Genomic DNA, 15,998 nt, shown 5'->3' with positions numbered 1-15,998 from the left:
TTTGTTCACTGGGCAACTGGGCGCAGAACCATCTGTTACTGCCGCTGGGTTCCCCCAGCTTTGCAGACAGGGCATTTACATTTAAAGAGGAACCTCCGGGAAGGAAGAAGGGCGGTCTCTACCTCTCTGGAGCAAACACCTTTTTATACAGCCTGGGAGGGGAAGCTCTCCTTTCCTTGAAACCCAACTCCGCGATTGAAAGGAGATAGGCCACTTCAATAATGCACATGCACAGAGCCACGGCTGCTTCATCCTAAAGCCACGCACTGCCTGCTGTGGCTTTCACATTCTTGAGTTGGTAGATCTCGTAAAGCATCAAGAACAATGCCCAACTGTCTATAGGGCCCAATGGGGCTCAGCTTTCTTAAGGAAGCCCTTCTTTTTAAAAAATCTATGGAACCAGGACAAAAGCAGATATTCTGCACTGCATAATATTTAGCTTGAAATATACCACCACTTAAAAACAGACTGTGACCTGGACGGAAAATGTTTTAGATCATGACCTAGGTGAGGGGCTATAGTACTATATGGGCTTCCCTGGTGGCTCGGTGGTAAAGAATATTTGGCAAAACTAATACAATATTGTAAAGCTTAAAAATAAAATAAAATTTAAAAAAATAATAAATAGTACTCTTTAAAAAAAAAAAAAAAAAAGAATCCACCTGCCGATGCAGCGCAGGTTCGATCCCTGGGTCAGGAAGATTTCCTGGAGAAGGAAATGACAACCCACTCCAGTATTCCTGCCTGGGAAATCCCATGGACAGAGGAGCCTGGTGGGCTAGAGTCCATGGGGTTGCAAAGAGATGGACATGACTGAGCAACTAAACAACAGCATAGTACTACTATATACCTAGGTCAAAATTCACGGAGGTGTGCACTTAAGAAGTATACACTCTCCTGTGTGTAACTATACCAAAATACATTTTTTTTTCAAGTACAGTACGTCCGTGTTACAATTAAGGAAATTGGGCATAAACCACTTGCCTTCAAGAACTGTAAAGTGTTCTGCTCTTATCCTTCCCTTCATCACCATCCACATCAAAAATCTCTCCTGAGAATTTTAAAGTTCAAGAACAAGAAAAACACAATTCTCCAACTCTCAACCAAGCCCGTGACTACAAATGCTTCCTGGATGTCCTATGAATCCAAGTATGAAGCACAGAGAAAGCACCTGTCACAGGCCAAGCCGTGCCAGCCACATATCACAGACAAAAGTCACAGTCTTTTTCTCATCTGGTCATGAGCCATCAAATTATGAGAGACATGATTGGGGCTTATAGCAACAGAGCTTTGAGTTTATTCTTCTGTTTTTGTTTGTTTTAACCCTATTTTTAAATAGGTCTTTCTAAACTCTGACCGAAGCGACTTAGCAGCTGCAGCAGCAAACTCTGCCTAACACTCTTGCTTCCTTGAAGCAGGTTAACCTGGTAAGGTGCAGGCCTCTAGCTGGGGCATTAGAGCAGCATTAAGTGGTTTCCTCAGGCAGTTCAGCAGATTTCAATTTGTACAACAGCATCGAGACGTGCGTGCCACAGAGGGGGTGTCTCTAAGTGACCGTTTGAGTAATAACAGGCTTCACCATTACCGGATCATGACTTAGCGGTACAGTTCTTCCTTTGAACTACCAGGGAGGGTGAGCTGCCCGTCCCTGAGGAAAACAGGGTCAAATTAGCCTCCCACTAAGCTTCAAGAAAGGCTGCCTGCCGAAACAGAGGCTCACTGCATAGATCATAGGGGGTCACCTTTACCCCCTCGCGCCCTCCAAGCGTCCTAAGCCCCGCAGACACGGCATTTCGGGAGCGCGGGGCCACCAAGCTGCGTCTACAGATAGACATCGAGAATCAGGATCGCCCAGCGAGCGCTTCCTGGACTGAGCCAGCCGAGAGCTCCAGTGATTTCCCTGGCCTGCCACCGAGACATTTAAGAAGTGAAATATGCCAACGGGGCCAGGAACCGGCACCTCTGGGATGGAGAGGGGACTGCCAATGAATGGGCAACGTCTATGCAAATGGTGCATTCGCAGGTGGGTCTTGCAGGCTCCCGGGCCCTCTGTGCTGTGCCAGCCTCACACCTGACCCGGTGCCAGGAATACAACCAGAGGCTCCGGTGGGTGTGCGATTCCGTGAGACATTAACAACTCCGCTCCGGAAGAACGGGGAGGGGGGCTCGGGGCGGATGTAGGACGCGGAGCAGGACTCCCGAAATGCGACGTCCACAAGGACTCCGGGGGCTCCCGCCTGCCGCGCCTCTGCGGCGCTTCTGCTCTCACTGCGCTTCCCCGGGCAGCGCCTGGAAGCGGCAGGAGCTGAGATTTGCGCGACTGGCGGGCAGGAGGGATGGAAGCGCAGGGCACCGCTTCCCGCCCCCGACACGCACAGCTAGACCGCAGTGTCCTCCCTACGCGCCCACCCTCGCCCGAGACTCCAGCGCCAAAGCGTCCGGGGGTCGCAGCTCGCTTGAGGCCCTGCCGGCTGACCGGGAGCAGCCGGCAAAAGAAAGCGAGGGGTGGGGGAGGCGAGACCAGACCTGTCGTCCTGGCGTGTGCGGGTCGGCGGCTCCGGGCTGCCCATACCAGGCCGCCCGCCCGCCCGCCGCGGGGTACCTACCTCGATCCACTTCTGCGCCTCGGAGAAGGCGGGCTCGGGGGGCGGCTCGGGCTGCAGGGGCTGGAGGGCTTCCAGACCGAGAACGGGACAAGCCATTTGCGAAGCCCCGCGTCCACGCGAGCGCCGGGCCGCCGGGATGAGGACGGCCGCCGCCGCCGCCGCCGCAGGAGCGCGCTCCCCGCCCCTTCCCGCCCGCCCGCTCTCCTCCCCGGCCCGCCCCGCCCCCGCGCGGCGCAGGTCCCGGAGGAGCGCCGCGCTGCCGCCGACCACGCCGCCGCAGCTGTTCCCCGCGCCGCCCGGCTCGGCCGCGCTGTGTGTCCCCGCGAGAGCGAGCGCCCGGGTGCTGGGAGCTCCCTCTCCACCCCACCCCACCCCCACCTCTGCGGGCTCCGCACCACCCCCTCCCGGGCCGGGGTGTCAGCCACCGACTAAAAATAACCGAGAGTGAGCGCTGAGTATCTCCCTCCCCTGCCCGCAACGCGACCCGGAGAGAGATTCGGCCAGCCGCCCCGCACGTCCCCGCGCCCCGCCGGCTGCGGAGGGGCCAGCAAGTCGGGCGGCACCTGGCAGACGCGCGGGCAGCGCGGCGCACGCGTCCCCGGGGGAGCCCGCGCTGCCGCAGCCGGGCAGTGGCCGCCCGCACCTGCCGCACCCCGCGCCAACCCTAGCTACGGAAGTGGGGGGAAAGAGGGGCAGCCCTCTGACCCCGTGCCAGGGATGTTCAGTCGCCTGATCTTTCTGTAAGATAAAAAAGATAAACGACCCTTTATAAACCTTTGTCTCTCTAGGCGAGCTACCTGTGTTGATTGATTTAACTCATCTTTATTGTGCACCTACTATGTGTCGGGACCACAAAGATGAAAAAAGAGAAGGGAAGGGAGGGGAGAGGTGGGGAGAGGAAGAACTGAGAAGTCTTGGCGCTCAAAATAATTACGTTCTACAGGAAATGGGATAAAAAAGAAGATAATGGTGGAGAGTAATACATGCTAAACAGATAGGAGAAGATAAACTATGACCTGGGAAGAGGATATTGCTAACTTCAGATTGCCTCTCCACCTTCACCTGGGAGGCTGACCTGTGGGTCCAGGCTCTGATAATGGGAGGGAGGGCAGGAGGTCAGCAGGCTGGAGGAGAGGGCCGTGGGGATGTTTTAGGTACCTCTTACTGCAGAAGGCTAGGGGATTGGCTGCTCTGCTCCACTCTGAGGAAGGTTGCAAGGCTGGGGCCCCTCCTTGAGTTCTCTGACAGTCCCCTGTCTCCTCTTTGTTGCACCGCACTTCCCCAGGCCCACTCCCCATTTCATTCTGGTGTCTGGCCTGCCCGCTCCCTGATAATTGTCTCTTTTACTTATTTAGCTGAGTGGGGGTCTTAGTTCCAGCAGGCAAGATCTTCGATCTTCTTCGTTGGGGTCATGTGAGCTCTTTAGTTGCAGTATATGGGATCTAGTTCCCTGACCAGGGATGAAACCCTGGCCCCTTGCATTTGGAGCACGAAGTCTTAGCCACTGGACCACCAGGGAAGTCCCTGATGGTCTCAATAAACTCTTCTCAGCCACCTTTATTTGAGCATGCCTTCTGTTATGCATGAGAACCCGACTGATGACCAAGGAAAGTTTTTCTGTCAAGATGACATGATGAGGTGACATGAATGAGAAAGATGTTAGCCATGCAAAAAACTGGAAAAACATTTCCAGATAGGTGCAAAGGCCTTCAGATAGAAATAAGTTTGGTGGAGGTCATAGGCCTACAGAAGACAGTGTGACTGGAGTGTGTTGAGGAAAGAATCAGGTGGAAAAAACAGCATGGGAGAGACGGGTGAGAAGCAGGGTGTCAGACCACAGAGGACAGAGCAAGAAGTCCATGGGTGTCTCAGCAGCTAAGTGTCTTCCCTGTTCAGAGTCCCAAGTTTCATCTTTGTCCAATTCTGCTGTTGTAATAGGGGGATGAAACAAAAAAGCAGACCTGAAATTCCACTGTTACTGGCTTTGGAGTCAGACAGGCTTCAGTTTATTTACTTTTAGAACACTTATATGGTGCTTGAATTGTGCCAGGCACTGTTTTAAGTGCATTACAAATAATTGACTAATTCATTCCCTATTCCAACCCTGTGAGATAGACTATTACCATTCCTAGGAAAAAAACAGGGGACAGAGAGGGGTGCCGCACAGCTGGTGAGCAGTGAAGCCCTGATTCAAGCCCAGACAGCCTGGCGCCAGATCTACTCTTAACTGCACACCAAGCCGCCTTACCAGTCCCAGTCCAGGCTCTGCCGCTTACAATACGTGCCTCAGTTTCCTCATCTCAAATGAGGTTGACATGGCAACATTTCAGCAAATCATTGTGAGGAGCAAACAGGAGTTCTGAATGTGAAAGAACCAAAACCGTGCCTGGCATGTAATTAGTGCTCAGCACAAGCCAGCTAACCAGAAAGAATGAGAGGGAGGAGAAATTATAAAAAAGAGTGAAGATGGCAAGCAGAGGAAAAGGGTTAGTAAAATACAGTCAGAAGGTGACCATGTCTCCATGAAGAAACATGGTGAAGTGAATAATTGAGAAAATGATCCAGCACATTGCTACGAAATGCCCCTTTAGGCAGATGCCACTGCATGGAGTGACTAGGAGTTGGGAAAGCCCGATGACCCAAACGATGTAGCTGAATCCATGGAAAACAAGCATTAGGAGTAAACCCACCATATGTCTGAAGTATCTGCTATCACAATTGGTATTCAAACTAAAGCATATTTTTTTTTCTTTCAGTGCAAATACTTTTTAAGTCTTTTAAGGTTTATAATCACAAAGTAACATTTGTTTTTCCTGAATTCTATTACCAAAAACAAACTCACATAAGTTACCAAAGGACTTTAAGGACTTAAAACTATAATAGAATTCAAACCTAGTTCCATTATCAATAATACTTAAAAATCATTGCTAAGCACCTATTATGTGTAAGAGATTGTACTAGCATCAAATGAATCCACAAAGGGATTTCATTTCTGTATAGTCTATTTTTCATATATAAAAGTAATATGTTCCAGTCAAAAAAAAAATCTGAAAAATATAATGAAGAAAACTAATCTGGAAGAAACCCTACAATTCAGAAATCATTGCCACTATTTTGGGGATGTGAAGCAACATTTGATCAGAAAAAAAAAAACTGTAAGAAAATATACTGTATAATAAATGCCAAATTAGGGATATAAGGTATTTGAAGAGCATGGATTCTGATGGGGGAACAGATTTCTTAAAGTATCATTCACATACAATCCACCCACTTAGAGTGTATAGTTCAATGTTTTTTAGGTATATTCACAGAGTTGTGCAACCATCACCACATTAATTTTGGAGCATTTTAATCCCTCCAAAAAGAAACTGCATACCCTTTAGCAGTCATATCCCTAACCTCCCGTGTTCCCAAGACATGGCAACCACTAATCCACTTTCTGTCCCTATAATATTGATTATTCTGGAAATTTCAAATAAATGGAATCATACATTATGTGGTCCTCTATGTGTGGCTTCTTTGACTTGGCAGAATGTTTTCAGGGTTCATCCATGTGGCAGCATGTATCAGTACTTCATTCCTTTATACGGACAAATATTAGGTTGATGAAAAAGTAGTTGGGGTTTCAGACCATGAATTTTAAATCATTATAACTAGGCTAAAACACATCTTTATTCATCAAAATAGGAATGATTACAATCGACACATTTTTGCCAACAAGAAATAAGTTGTTTTATTCCCGTACCATAAAAAGTTCGTGTTTCAGGATTCCAGGAACTCTTGGAAAGCATTTTCTGCCTCCTGTTGGTTGTGGAAGCATTTTCCCTGCAAAAAGTTGCTGAGATGCTTGAAGTAGTAATAGTCAGTTAACAAGAAGCCAGGTGAATATGGCAGATGAGGCAAAACTTCATTGCCCAATTGGTTCAACTTTCGAAGCATTGGTTGTGCGACATGTGGTTAGTCGTTGTCATGGAAAAGAATAGAGCTCTTTCTGTTGACCAATGCTGGCTGCAAGCATTGCAGTTTTTGGTGTATCTTTTCAATTTGCTGAGCATACGTCTCAGATGTAATGGTTTCGCCAGGATTCAGAAAGCTGTAGAGGATCAGATGGGTACTAGACCACCAGCGACCTTGACCTTTTTTTGGTGCAAGTTCGGCTTTGGGAAGTGCTTTGGAGCTTCTTCTTGGTCCAACCGCTAAGCTGGTGGTCACCAGTTGTATAAAATACACTTTTTGTCACACTTCACAATCTAATGATGAAATGGTTTGTTGTTGTTGCATAGAATAAGAGAAGACGACACTTCAAAACTGTGATTTTTTTTGATTTGCAGTCAGCTCATGAGGCACCCACTTATCAAGCTTTTTCACCTTTCCAGTTTACCTCAAATGCCAAACAACCATGGAATGGTCAATGTTGAGTTTCGACAACTTTTCATGTAGTTGCAAGAGGATCAGCTTGGATGATCAGCTCAATTAATTGGTCATTGTCAACTTCCCATGGCTGACCACTGCACTCCTCATCTTCAAGGCTCTCACCTCCTTGGCAAGACTTCTGGAACCACTGCTTGTTAGCAGTTGCTGGGCCAAATGCGTTGTTGATGTTGCAAGTTGTATCTGCTGCTTTATGACCTATTTGGAAATTGAATAAAAAGATTACTCAAATTCGCTTTTTGTCTAACATCCTCTCCATAGTCTAAAATAAATATAAAATAAACAGCAAGTAATGTCATTAGCAAAAAAAAAAAAAAACCATAATGCAAGAAAGTGAAAGTTGCTCAGTCGTGTCTGACTCTTTGGGACCCCATGGACTATACAGTCCATGGAATTCTCCAGGCCAGAATACTGGAGTGGGTGGCCTTTCCCTTCTCCAGGGGATCTTCCCAAGGGATCTTCTCAGGGATCAAACTCAGGTCTTCCACATTGCAAGTGGATTCTTTACCACCTGAGCCACAAAGGAAGCCCATAATGCAAGAAATGCACATTAAAATTATGTATAACATAATCACATTTAGTCAAGAAGGTATTACAATGTCAAATGGCAAAGTTCAACAATGCAAAACTGCAATTACTTTTGCACCAACCTAATAATATGCCATTGTATGGCTATACCATATTTTGTATATCCATTCATCAGTTGATAGGCCCTTGGGTTGTTTCCATGTTTTGGTTATTATTAATAATGCTTCTATAAACATTCATGTACAAGTTTTTGTGTGGACATATGTTTTCATTTCTCTTGGGCATACGCCAGGAAGCAGAATTGCTGGGTTATTTGATAACTCTGTGTTTAAACTTTTTGGTAAACTACTGACTGTTTTCCAAAGTAGCTGCACCATTTTACATTCCCACCAGAAGTGTAAAAAATGGGTTGCACTTTTTCTACCTCCTTGCTAACACTTGTCATTTTCCAACTTTTTGATTACAGAGACTCTAGAGGGTGTGAAGTAGTATCTCACTGTGGTTTTAATTTGCATTTCCCTGATGACTAAATCACGACCAAGATAATCATGATGGTGTAATCACTCACCTAGAGCCAGACATCCTGGAATGTGAAGTCAAGTGGGCCTTAGAAAGCATCACTATGAACAAAGCTAGTGGAGGTGATGGAATTCCAGTTGAGCTATTGCAAATCCTGGAAGATGATGCTGTGAAAGTGCTGCACTCAATATGCCAACAAATTTGGAAAACTCAGCAGTGGCCACAGGACTGGAAAAGGTCAGTTTTCATTCCAATCCCAAAGCAAGACAATGCCAAAGAATGCTCAAACTACCACACAATTGCATTCATCTCACACACTAGTAAAGTAATGCTCAAAATTCTCCAAGCTAGGCTTCAGCCATACGTGAACCGTGAACTTCCAGATGTTCAAGCTGGTTTTAGAAAAGGCAGAGGAACCAGAGATCAAATTGCCAACATCCACTGGATCATGGAAAAAGCAAGAGAGTTCCAGAAAGACATCTATTTCTGCTTTATTGACTATGCCAAAGCCTTTGACTGTGTGGATCACAATAAACTGTGGACAATTTTCTGAAAGAGATGGGAATCCAGACCACCTGACCGACAATCTGTATGCAGGTCAGGAAGCAACAGTTAGAACTGGACATGGAACAACAGACTGGTTCCAAATAGGAAAAGGAGTACATCAAGGCTGTATATTGTCACCCTGCTTATTTAACTTCTATTTGGAGTACATCATGAGAAACGCTGGACTGGAAGAAACACAAGCTGGAATCAAGATTGCCGGGAGAAATATCAATAACCTCAGATATGCAGATGACACCACCCTTATGGCAGAAAATGAAGAGGAACTGAAAGCTTCTTGTGAAAGTGAAAAAGGAGAGTGAAAGAGTTGGCTTAAAGCTCAACATTCAGAAAACGAAGATCATGGCATCCGGTCCCATCACTTCATGGGAAATAGATGGGGAAACAGTGGAAACAGTGTCAGACTTTATTTTTTGGTGCTCCAAAATCACTGCAGATGGTGATAGCAGCCATGAAATTAAAAGACGCTTACGCCTTGGAAGGAAAGTTATGACCAACCTTGATAGCATATTAAAAAGCAGAGACATTACTTTGCCAACAAAGGTCCGTCTAGTCAAGGCTATGGTTTTTCCTGTGGTCATGTATGGATGTGAGTGTTGGACTGTGAAGAAAGCTGAGTGCTGAAGAATTGATGCTTTTGAACTGTGGTGTTGGAGAAGACTCTTGAGAGTCCCTTGGACTGCAAGGAGATCCAACCAGTCCATTCTGAAGGAGATCAGTCTTCAGTGTTCTTTGGAAGGACTGATGCTGAAGCTGAAACTCCTGTGCTTTGGCCACCTCATGTGAAGAGCTGACTCATTGGACAAGAGCCTGATGCTGGGAGGGATTGAGGGCAGGAGGAGAAGGGGACGACAGAGGATGAGATGGCTGGATGGCATCACCGACTCGATGAATGTGAGTTTGAGTGAACTCCAGGAGTTGGTGATAGACAGGGAGGCCTGGCATGCTGTGATTCATGGGGTCTGGCATGCTGTGATTCATGGGGTCTCGAAAAGTTGGACACAACTGAGTGACTCAACTGAACTGATGAACATAATGAACATCATTATGATGTTAAGCATCTTTTCTTGTACATAATGGCCATTTGGACATCTTCTCAGAAGAAATGTCTATTCAGATCTTTGTCCTTTTGTAAATTGAGTCATTTTCTCTTTTTACTATTGAGTTATGAGCTCCTTATATATTTTAAGTAGGAGCCCCTTATTAGCCATATGATTTGCAAATATTTTCTTCCATTCTGTGTGTTAATATTTCACTTTCTTGAAGCTGTCCTTGAAAGCACAAATTTTTTTTAAATTTTGACAAAGGCCAATGCATCTATTTTTTCTCTTTGGTTGTTTGTGCTTTTAGTGTCATATCTAAGAAGCATTGCCTAATCCAAGGTCACAAAGATTTATGCCTGTGTTTTCTTCTAATAGTTTTATAGTCGTCATTCTTACATTTAGATACTTAATGCATTTTTAGTTATTCTTTGTAAGAGCATGGGTTTTGAGGTTGACCTTAGTATGACAGTCTGGGTCTTCTGAGAAGCAGACACTAAGATGGAATTAAAAGTACAAGAATTTTATTAGGGAAATGACTGTGAGAGAAAATGATAGAAAAGCAGTCAGAGCACAGTACAAGTCTGACCTCAGAGAAGAGAGGGAAAGGAAGGTCAGGTAGAAGCACTGTCATAGCTGCCTTTCAGCGAGGCCATTGGAAGATCCATGAACCAAAGTCAGCTTCCGAAAGAGTCATGGGTGCCCCAGAACAAGCCTGCCTTAGAGTCCCTGCTGTATCCCGGCTGAATTTAGTAATTGGCTGGGGGCAGCCCAGTGGGACGTGCTGTTCAATGCTAATATGGCGGTGGACTTCAGAGCACAGCAACTGGGGCCCTTGGTCAGTTTAGCTCCCTGAAGGGCACATTTCATAGATGCCACATGTTATGTAGGTGAAAATGCTATTTCACTTCCTGGAGTCTCAGTTTTCTTGATAAAGCATCTGTTTCTTTGCTTAGCACTTAGTAACCAGGGGTTAATAATAGCTTTGATAATACAATGTATTAAAAAATATGCCTATAAATATAAGCACATTTGCATACTCAGTTACTTCAGCCATGTTCAACTCTTTGCAACCCTATGGACTGTAGCCTGCCAGACTCTTCTGTCCATGGGATCCTCCATGCAAGTATACTGGAGTGGGTTGCCATTTCCTATCCTTATTAATATATACAATATGATCAATCAATTGGACAAAGACTAACTCTAAATTTCATTGTGAATAATACTTTGAACTATGGTTGGTGGTAAATAAATGTACTAAACGTCTCATCCTCCAAGATCTGACTTAAGTGTCACCTTTTTGATGACTTTCTTAGCCACCACGTCAAAAACTAGTCATCTCTTCTTCTGTGTTCCCATAATGTAGTGATTCTCAATGTAACAAAATAGATATGAGAATCGTTATGAAGGGTTTTGAAAAATAGTCCAAATTCATCATAGTTTGATTTTGAAAGCCATTTAAAAATAATGTGAATAACAATTTTAATTTTTCAGATTATGACAGGCTAACTTTCTCACTCATTACAAAACTCATATAAATGCCACACAAAATATTTTTTTAATTTTTTACATGAATGGTTGAGCTCAAAAGAAGTTCTCAGGGATGCAAAATGGAGAAGAAGCAGAAAACTAGAGCAGTGAGCTTGTGAATTAGCTCTCAACTGTTCTGTGGAGAGACCTAGTAACTGTGGTTTCCAGCGGTTGCTAGACTAGTCTAGTGGGTTGCTAGACTCAGAATCCTAGGGCTGGGGTTTTACTCCTATATTTCCAGGCCCTGGATCTATGCTATGTAAAAAAAAAAAAATGAAACTGAGTAGCAACACACACATTCTCACATACACACACACACACGTGAAATACTCCTGCAGAGGAAATACAGACCAGAAAATATTCCACTATCACCATCGCCATAGAAGGAGACAATAAGGAAGCTCCTTCGTCTTGACCTCGCCTCTGGGTGGGAGGTGGGTGAACCTCCCCTGAGAATGTGTAAACAAAGACCTGATCCACTTTTTGGACAACTTACACATGATCTGTGACCTCCCATGCTTAGAAATTAACTTAGAATTAGGTCCAGGACCTTTTGGGTACCTAGAAGATGCAAATGTAAAATCCTTCCAGAAGATATGCCCTCCTTCCAAGGCTCACAGGATCCCCCAGACAAACTCTGCTGAAATGGAGCTTACCATCTAAAAGTACAAAATGCATGCAAAAACCATGCAATCTAAACGAAACTCAAGAGACTCAACAAAGAACTGATTAGGCTCCCCAGAACAACCAGAAAAATAAAGTAAATGTAAAACTCAAAAGATGTGTTACAGTACAGATTAGACACAGTGAAAAGAGAATTTGTGAACTAGAATATGGATCTTTAGGGGAATTCCCTGGTGGTCCAGCAGTTTAGACTCTGTGCTTCGAATGCAGGGGACACAGATTCAGTCCCTGGTTGGGGAACTAAATCCCACATGCCTCGAGGCAGCTTAGCCAAAAAAAAAAAAAAAAGTGTAGAAGAAGAATCTTTAGAAATTATACGGAACGAAATGTAGGAAAATAGGAAAAGGTGCTAACAGAATATGAATATTCCATAAAACAGTTCCTAGAAGAACAGAATGGAGGAGAGCCAAAAGAGAATGGCTAGAATCCTATAGAAGTAATGAAGTATGTGAATCATCAGATCCAGAAAGTATAATGTGTCCAGGATAAAGTAGTATATTTCTTTTAAAAATACATTATTTAATAATGATGGAAAAACACTGAAATAGCTGCTTCTTTATACCTCTGCATAGCTCTACATATATAATGTTGTCCTGTGGTTAGATGTATTGTAGGAATCAGCTCTTTGAAACTGGCACTGTTGTGGCTTAGTATCAAGTGAGTGCTGAGTAAATGAATGAATGGCAATGGATAAATGTTATCTAGGACAAATAGTTTAAACCAATCCATAGTGAAGTCAAATACTTTTCTAACATATTCTTTTTTAATTTTTCAGGTGCACTTGTTTCACAAAATTCTAAGGGGATGTCATAAGAGAAATGTGAGTAAAAAAAAAAGTGCTAGTGACCTAGCACTTCTGAACTGTTGATTTTCTGGGTACTGGATAACTCTCCAAAATCTGGGGTCATGACATCCTTCTAATCTAAACTTCCTAATTTCTTTTAAAGTTTCTTCTCTTCCATTTTCTTCTTCGAGGACTTTTGTTGGAGTTGTTTCTCCTAGTGGTCCTCCATGTCTCATCTTTTCTCTTGTATTTTCCATCTCTTTGTCTTTGTGACTGATGTTCTGGTGACTTCTTGCCTTTTTTCTCGTCTTTCTATTGAATTTTTAATTTTAGTAAAGATAATTTTATCACTAAGAGTTTACTTGTGTTGAACATTGCTTTCTTTTAGCAAAATATTCTTGTTTGTAGCTATATTAATGTCTTAAACATGAATATATTAGAAATTAAATTTTTCTTTTGGGGTGATGGAAATGTTTTGCATCTTCATGGGTGGTGGTTATAAAGTTACCTAAACAGAAGTGAATGAGGTAAACACTTCAGATTTGTGCATTCTATTCTGTAAATTTTGCCTTTAAAAATAAAATGACTTAAATACTCTTCCAATCGACAGTTCTTATTAACAATTTTCCCATCAACATTCCTGTGGTAGCTATATATTGAGTTTTATATTACATTTGTCATCAGTATTTCATGTTAATTCAGCTGGAAATTTTAATCATAGAGATTCTGGTAATGCTATAATTGAAATGATAACCAAAAAGGACCTACTATATAACACATGGAACTCTTCTCAATGTTATGGGGCGGCCTGGATGGGATGGGAGTTTGGGGGGAAATAGATACATGTATATGTATGGCAGAGTCCCTTCACTGCTCACCTGAAATTATCACAACATTGTTAATCAGCTATACCCCAATACAAAATAAAAAAGTTTTGTTTTGTTTTTTTTTTTAAGAATAAAGGTGTGGAAGTCTCTGTTCTCAAAAAAAAAAAAAAAAAGAAGAAGAAGAAGAAGAAAAATGTACCGTGTAGGGGCTTCCCAAGTGGCTCAGTGGTAAAGAATCCATCTGCCAATGCAGGAGTCATGGGTTTGATCCCCGATCCAGAAAAATCCCACGTGGCAGGGAGCAACTAAGCCCAAGAGCCACAACTACTGAGCCTGTGCTCTAAAGCCCACAAGCCGAACTACTGAAGCCCATGCACCCTAGAGCCCATGCTCCACAGGAGAAGGCACAGCAATGAGAAGCCTGAGCACTGCAACCAGAGAGTAGCCCCACTTGCTGCAACCAGATAAAGCCCACACAGCAACAAAGACCCAGCACAGCCAAAAATAAAAAATAACAACTCTAAAAAAATGTACAGTGTGTTTATAATTGTATATGCTGCATTAGCAAAACTACTTCTGATAGGTTAGAACATCCAGTTTGACTAGAAGTCATTGAGAACCAAATCCTCCATCTATAACTTTATGAGTCTGATGATGGAAAGAATTTTCCACAGACTAACTCCTAGCTCCGTTTCCATCTTGTTTCTCCCCTACATGCACATCCCAGGGTGGCAGGCACCACGGGACGTGTCATCTCTCTCTCAATCCCTTTGTATCACAATGCTGAGTGATTGGCAGAGTGGGCAGCAGAAATATTACTGGAAGTTGTCCCTATCCCAGAACAACTGCCCACCCACATAAACATATCCCACTAAATCCATATTTAGTGTACCCCCAACTCAACTGCTCTTTACCCAGATCCCCAAATACCTGCAGCCATTTCCTTAGCACTCAATGGAGGGGAAGTCTCCGTGGAAAGTGACACAAGCCCTAACTATTGCAGTTAAAATCTCTTTTATAAATGTTACAAAAATATATGACCATGTAAACATTCTGAAGGCTCATCTCAGGGTCTTGGAAGAAGCCAATGTGAAAGAGGGAACACAAAGCTTAAACTCCCTCAGCCTCCCAGTTAATCCACTTCTGGATGTGAGACAGACGGAAGTGAAATGAACTCTCTTCAGTCATTAATTCCAAAATGCATAGTACTCTCCAGAGTTACTTATTCCTCACATATTAATTGAGTGCCTGGAAGTTCAGACAAAATATGTATTAATGATATTTTGTGTCCCTAAAAGAAAACATTGACAGAAAAATCACATTGATTTGAACATCTATTCTTTATAGGAAATGAAGATGGAAACAGTGATTTCTGCTTGTGATGGGCTCACTTAGCAAAGAATATAGTTTTTGTGCTGGAGAATGCCAACGCTTTTAATGGTTTTCGGATTTCAGCAGTTAAATCCTTATACTGTCTTTCTCAGATCTGATACTCACAGACACTTAAGTGTATTTAAGCATGTACCTGAGTATCATTTATAATCCTGTTACTAACTAAAGTTAAAGCACTTTAGGAGGGAATACTAAACATCTCTGCAGAGAATGGTAGAATAGTACAGTCCTTTCTAAAACTGTGCTGATGGGGAGCCTGTTTCCTATTCAGCTCAAATGCCAGGCAGTATGGCTGCTTCCTCTGTTCCCATGGAAACCGCAGCCTTGCTGAAGTTCAAGTTAATTTCTTACTGCCATCTGCCTGTTGAGCTACAGGGCTTTCTCTAGCTAATATCATGCAGAGGCCTGTTAGGAGAATGAAGTTTACTTAGGAACTCCCTGGGCTGTTCCAACAGGAGGTCAAGATTGAAAACAGATCCAGCTGAACCTCCATGCAGCGTTCGCTAAAGGATGAAAGGAGTTAAAATATACTGTATGAGGTTTTATTTTAAAATTAACCTATGTTTAATACCAATTGACTAGATGGGACATTAAAGAGTTCACTTTACATTGGACCAAGTTTGTGTCATGATTTTTCATCCCTTTAAACTCTAAAATTGCCACATTCCTATGTGTTTCTTAAAAATGTTGATGATATCTCAAATCAAAGGTTACAGACTGGTGACCAGTGATTCAGCTCTGGCCTGCAGACATGGTTTTTTGGCCCACACAGTGTTTTAAAACAATGCTTGAATTAGTTGCCAAATTCTAGAAATTAGGGAGACCCATGAGAGGGAAAAAAAAAAGTGCTCTGGATTTCCAACTTCTCTTTTAAAAACTTATAAGATGTGGCTGACTCTGCATTCCTGCATGGTCAAAGCCAAAGCGCAGTAATGGCTGCCCCTGGGAGGGGCGTGGCTCTCCCACTTGCCACAGTCCCTGTCACTCCTCCCCTTTCACACTTGCCTGCTTCATTCATTGGTAGTAGCTGTGTGGCCTCTACGACATTTGCATTCACAAGTCCTGCCTTAAATTCATGTAGTGCTCACTTCCT

At 43.6% G+C, this 15,998-nt stretch overlaps 1 protein-coding gene and 1 long non-coding RNA gene across 21 annotated transcripts in view; one reads left to right on the top strand and one right to left on the bottom strand.

Annotated features, from left to right (window-relative positions):
• The window catches only part of LIMCH1 (LIM and calponin homology domains 1), a 352,227-nt gene extending 349,455 nt beyond the window's left edge, over positions 1-2,772 (bottom strand). For all 20 annotated transcript variants that reach the window (XM_019962649.2, XM_019962653.2, XM_019962658.2 and 17 more), the window contains exon 1: positions 2,607-2,772. In XM_019962649.2, coding sequence (XP_019818208.2) covers positions 2,607-2,702 — 96 coding nt within the window. In that variant the 5' untranslated portion in view covers positions 2,703-2,772. The remainder of the gene's footprint in view (positions 1-2,606) is intronic.
• On the top strand, positions 878-15,505 carry LOC109560423 (uncharacterized). The gene is made up of 3 exons (XR_002180922.2): positions 878-2,023; positions 12,678-12,722; positions 13,643-15,505. It is a non-coding gene; the product is annotated as an uncharacterized lncRNA (long non-coding RNA).
• The last annotated feature ends 493 nt before the right edge of the window (positions 15,506-15,998 follow it).

This window comes from Bos indicus, chromosome 6, assembly GCF_029378745.1.
Source record: "Bos indicus isolate NIAB-ARS_2022 breed Sahiwal x Tharparkar chromosome 6, NIAB-ARS_B.indTharparkar_mat_pri_1.0, whole genome shotgun sequence".
Classification (NCBI taxonomy): domain Eukaryota; kingdom Metazoa; phylum Chordata; class Mammalia; order Artiodactyla; family Bovidae; genus Bos; species Bos indicus.
This window is presented reverse-complemented; position numbering and strand designations above follow the sequence as displayed.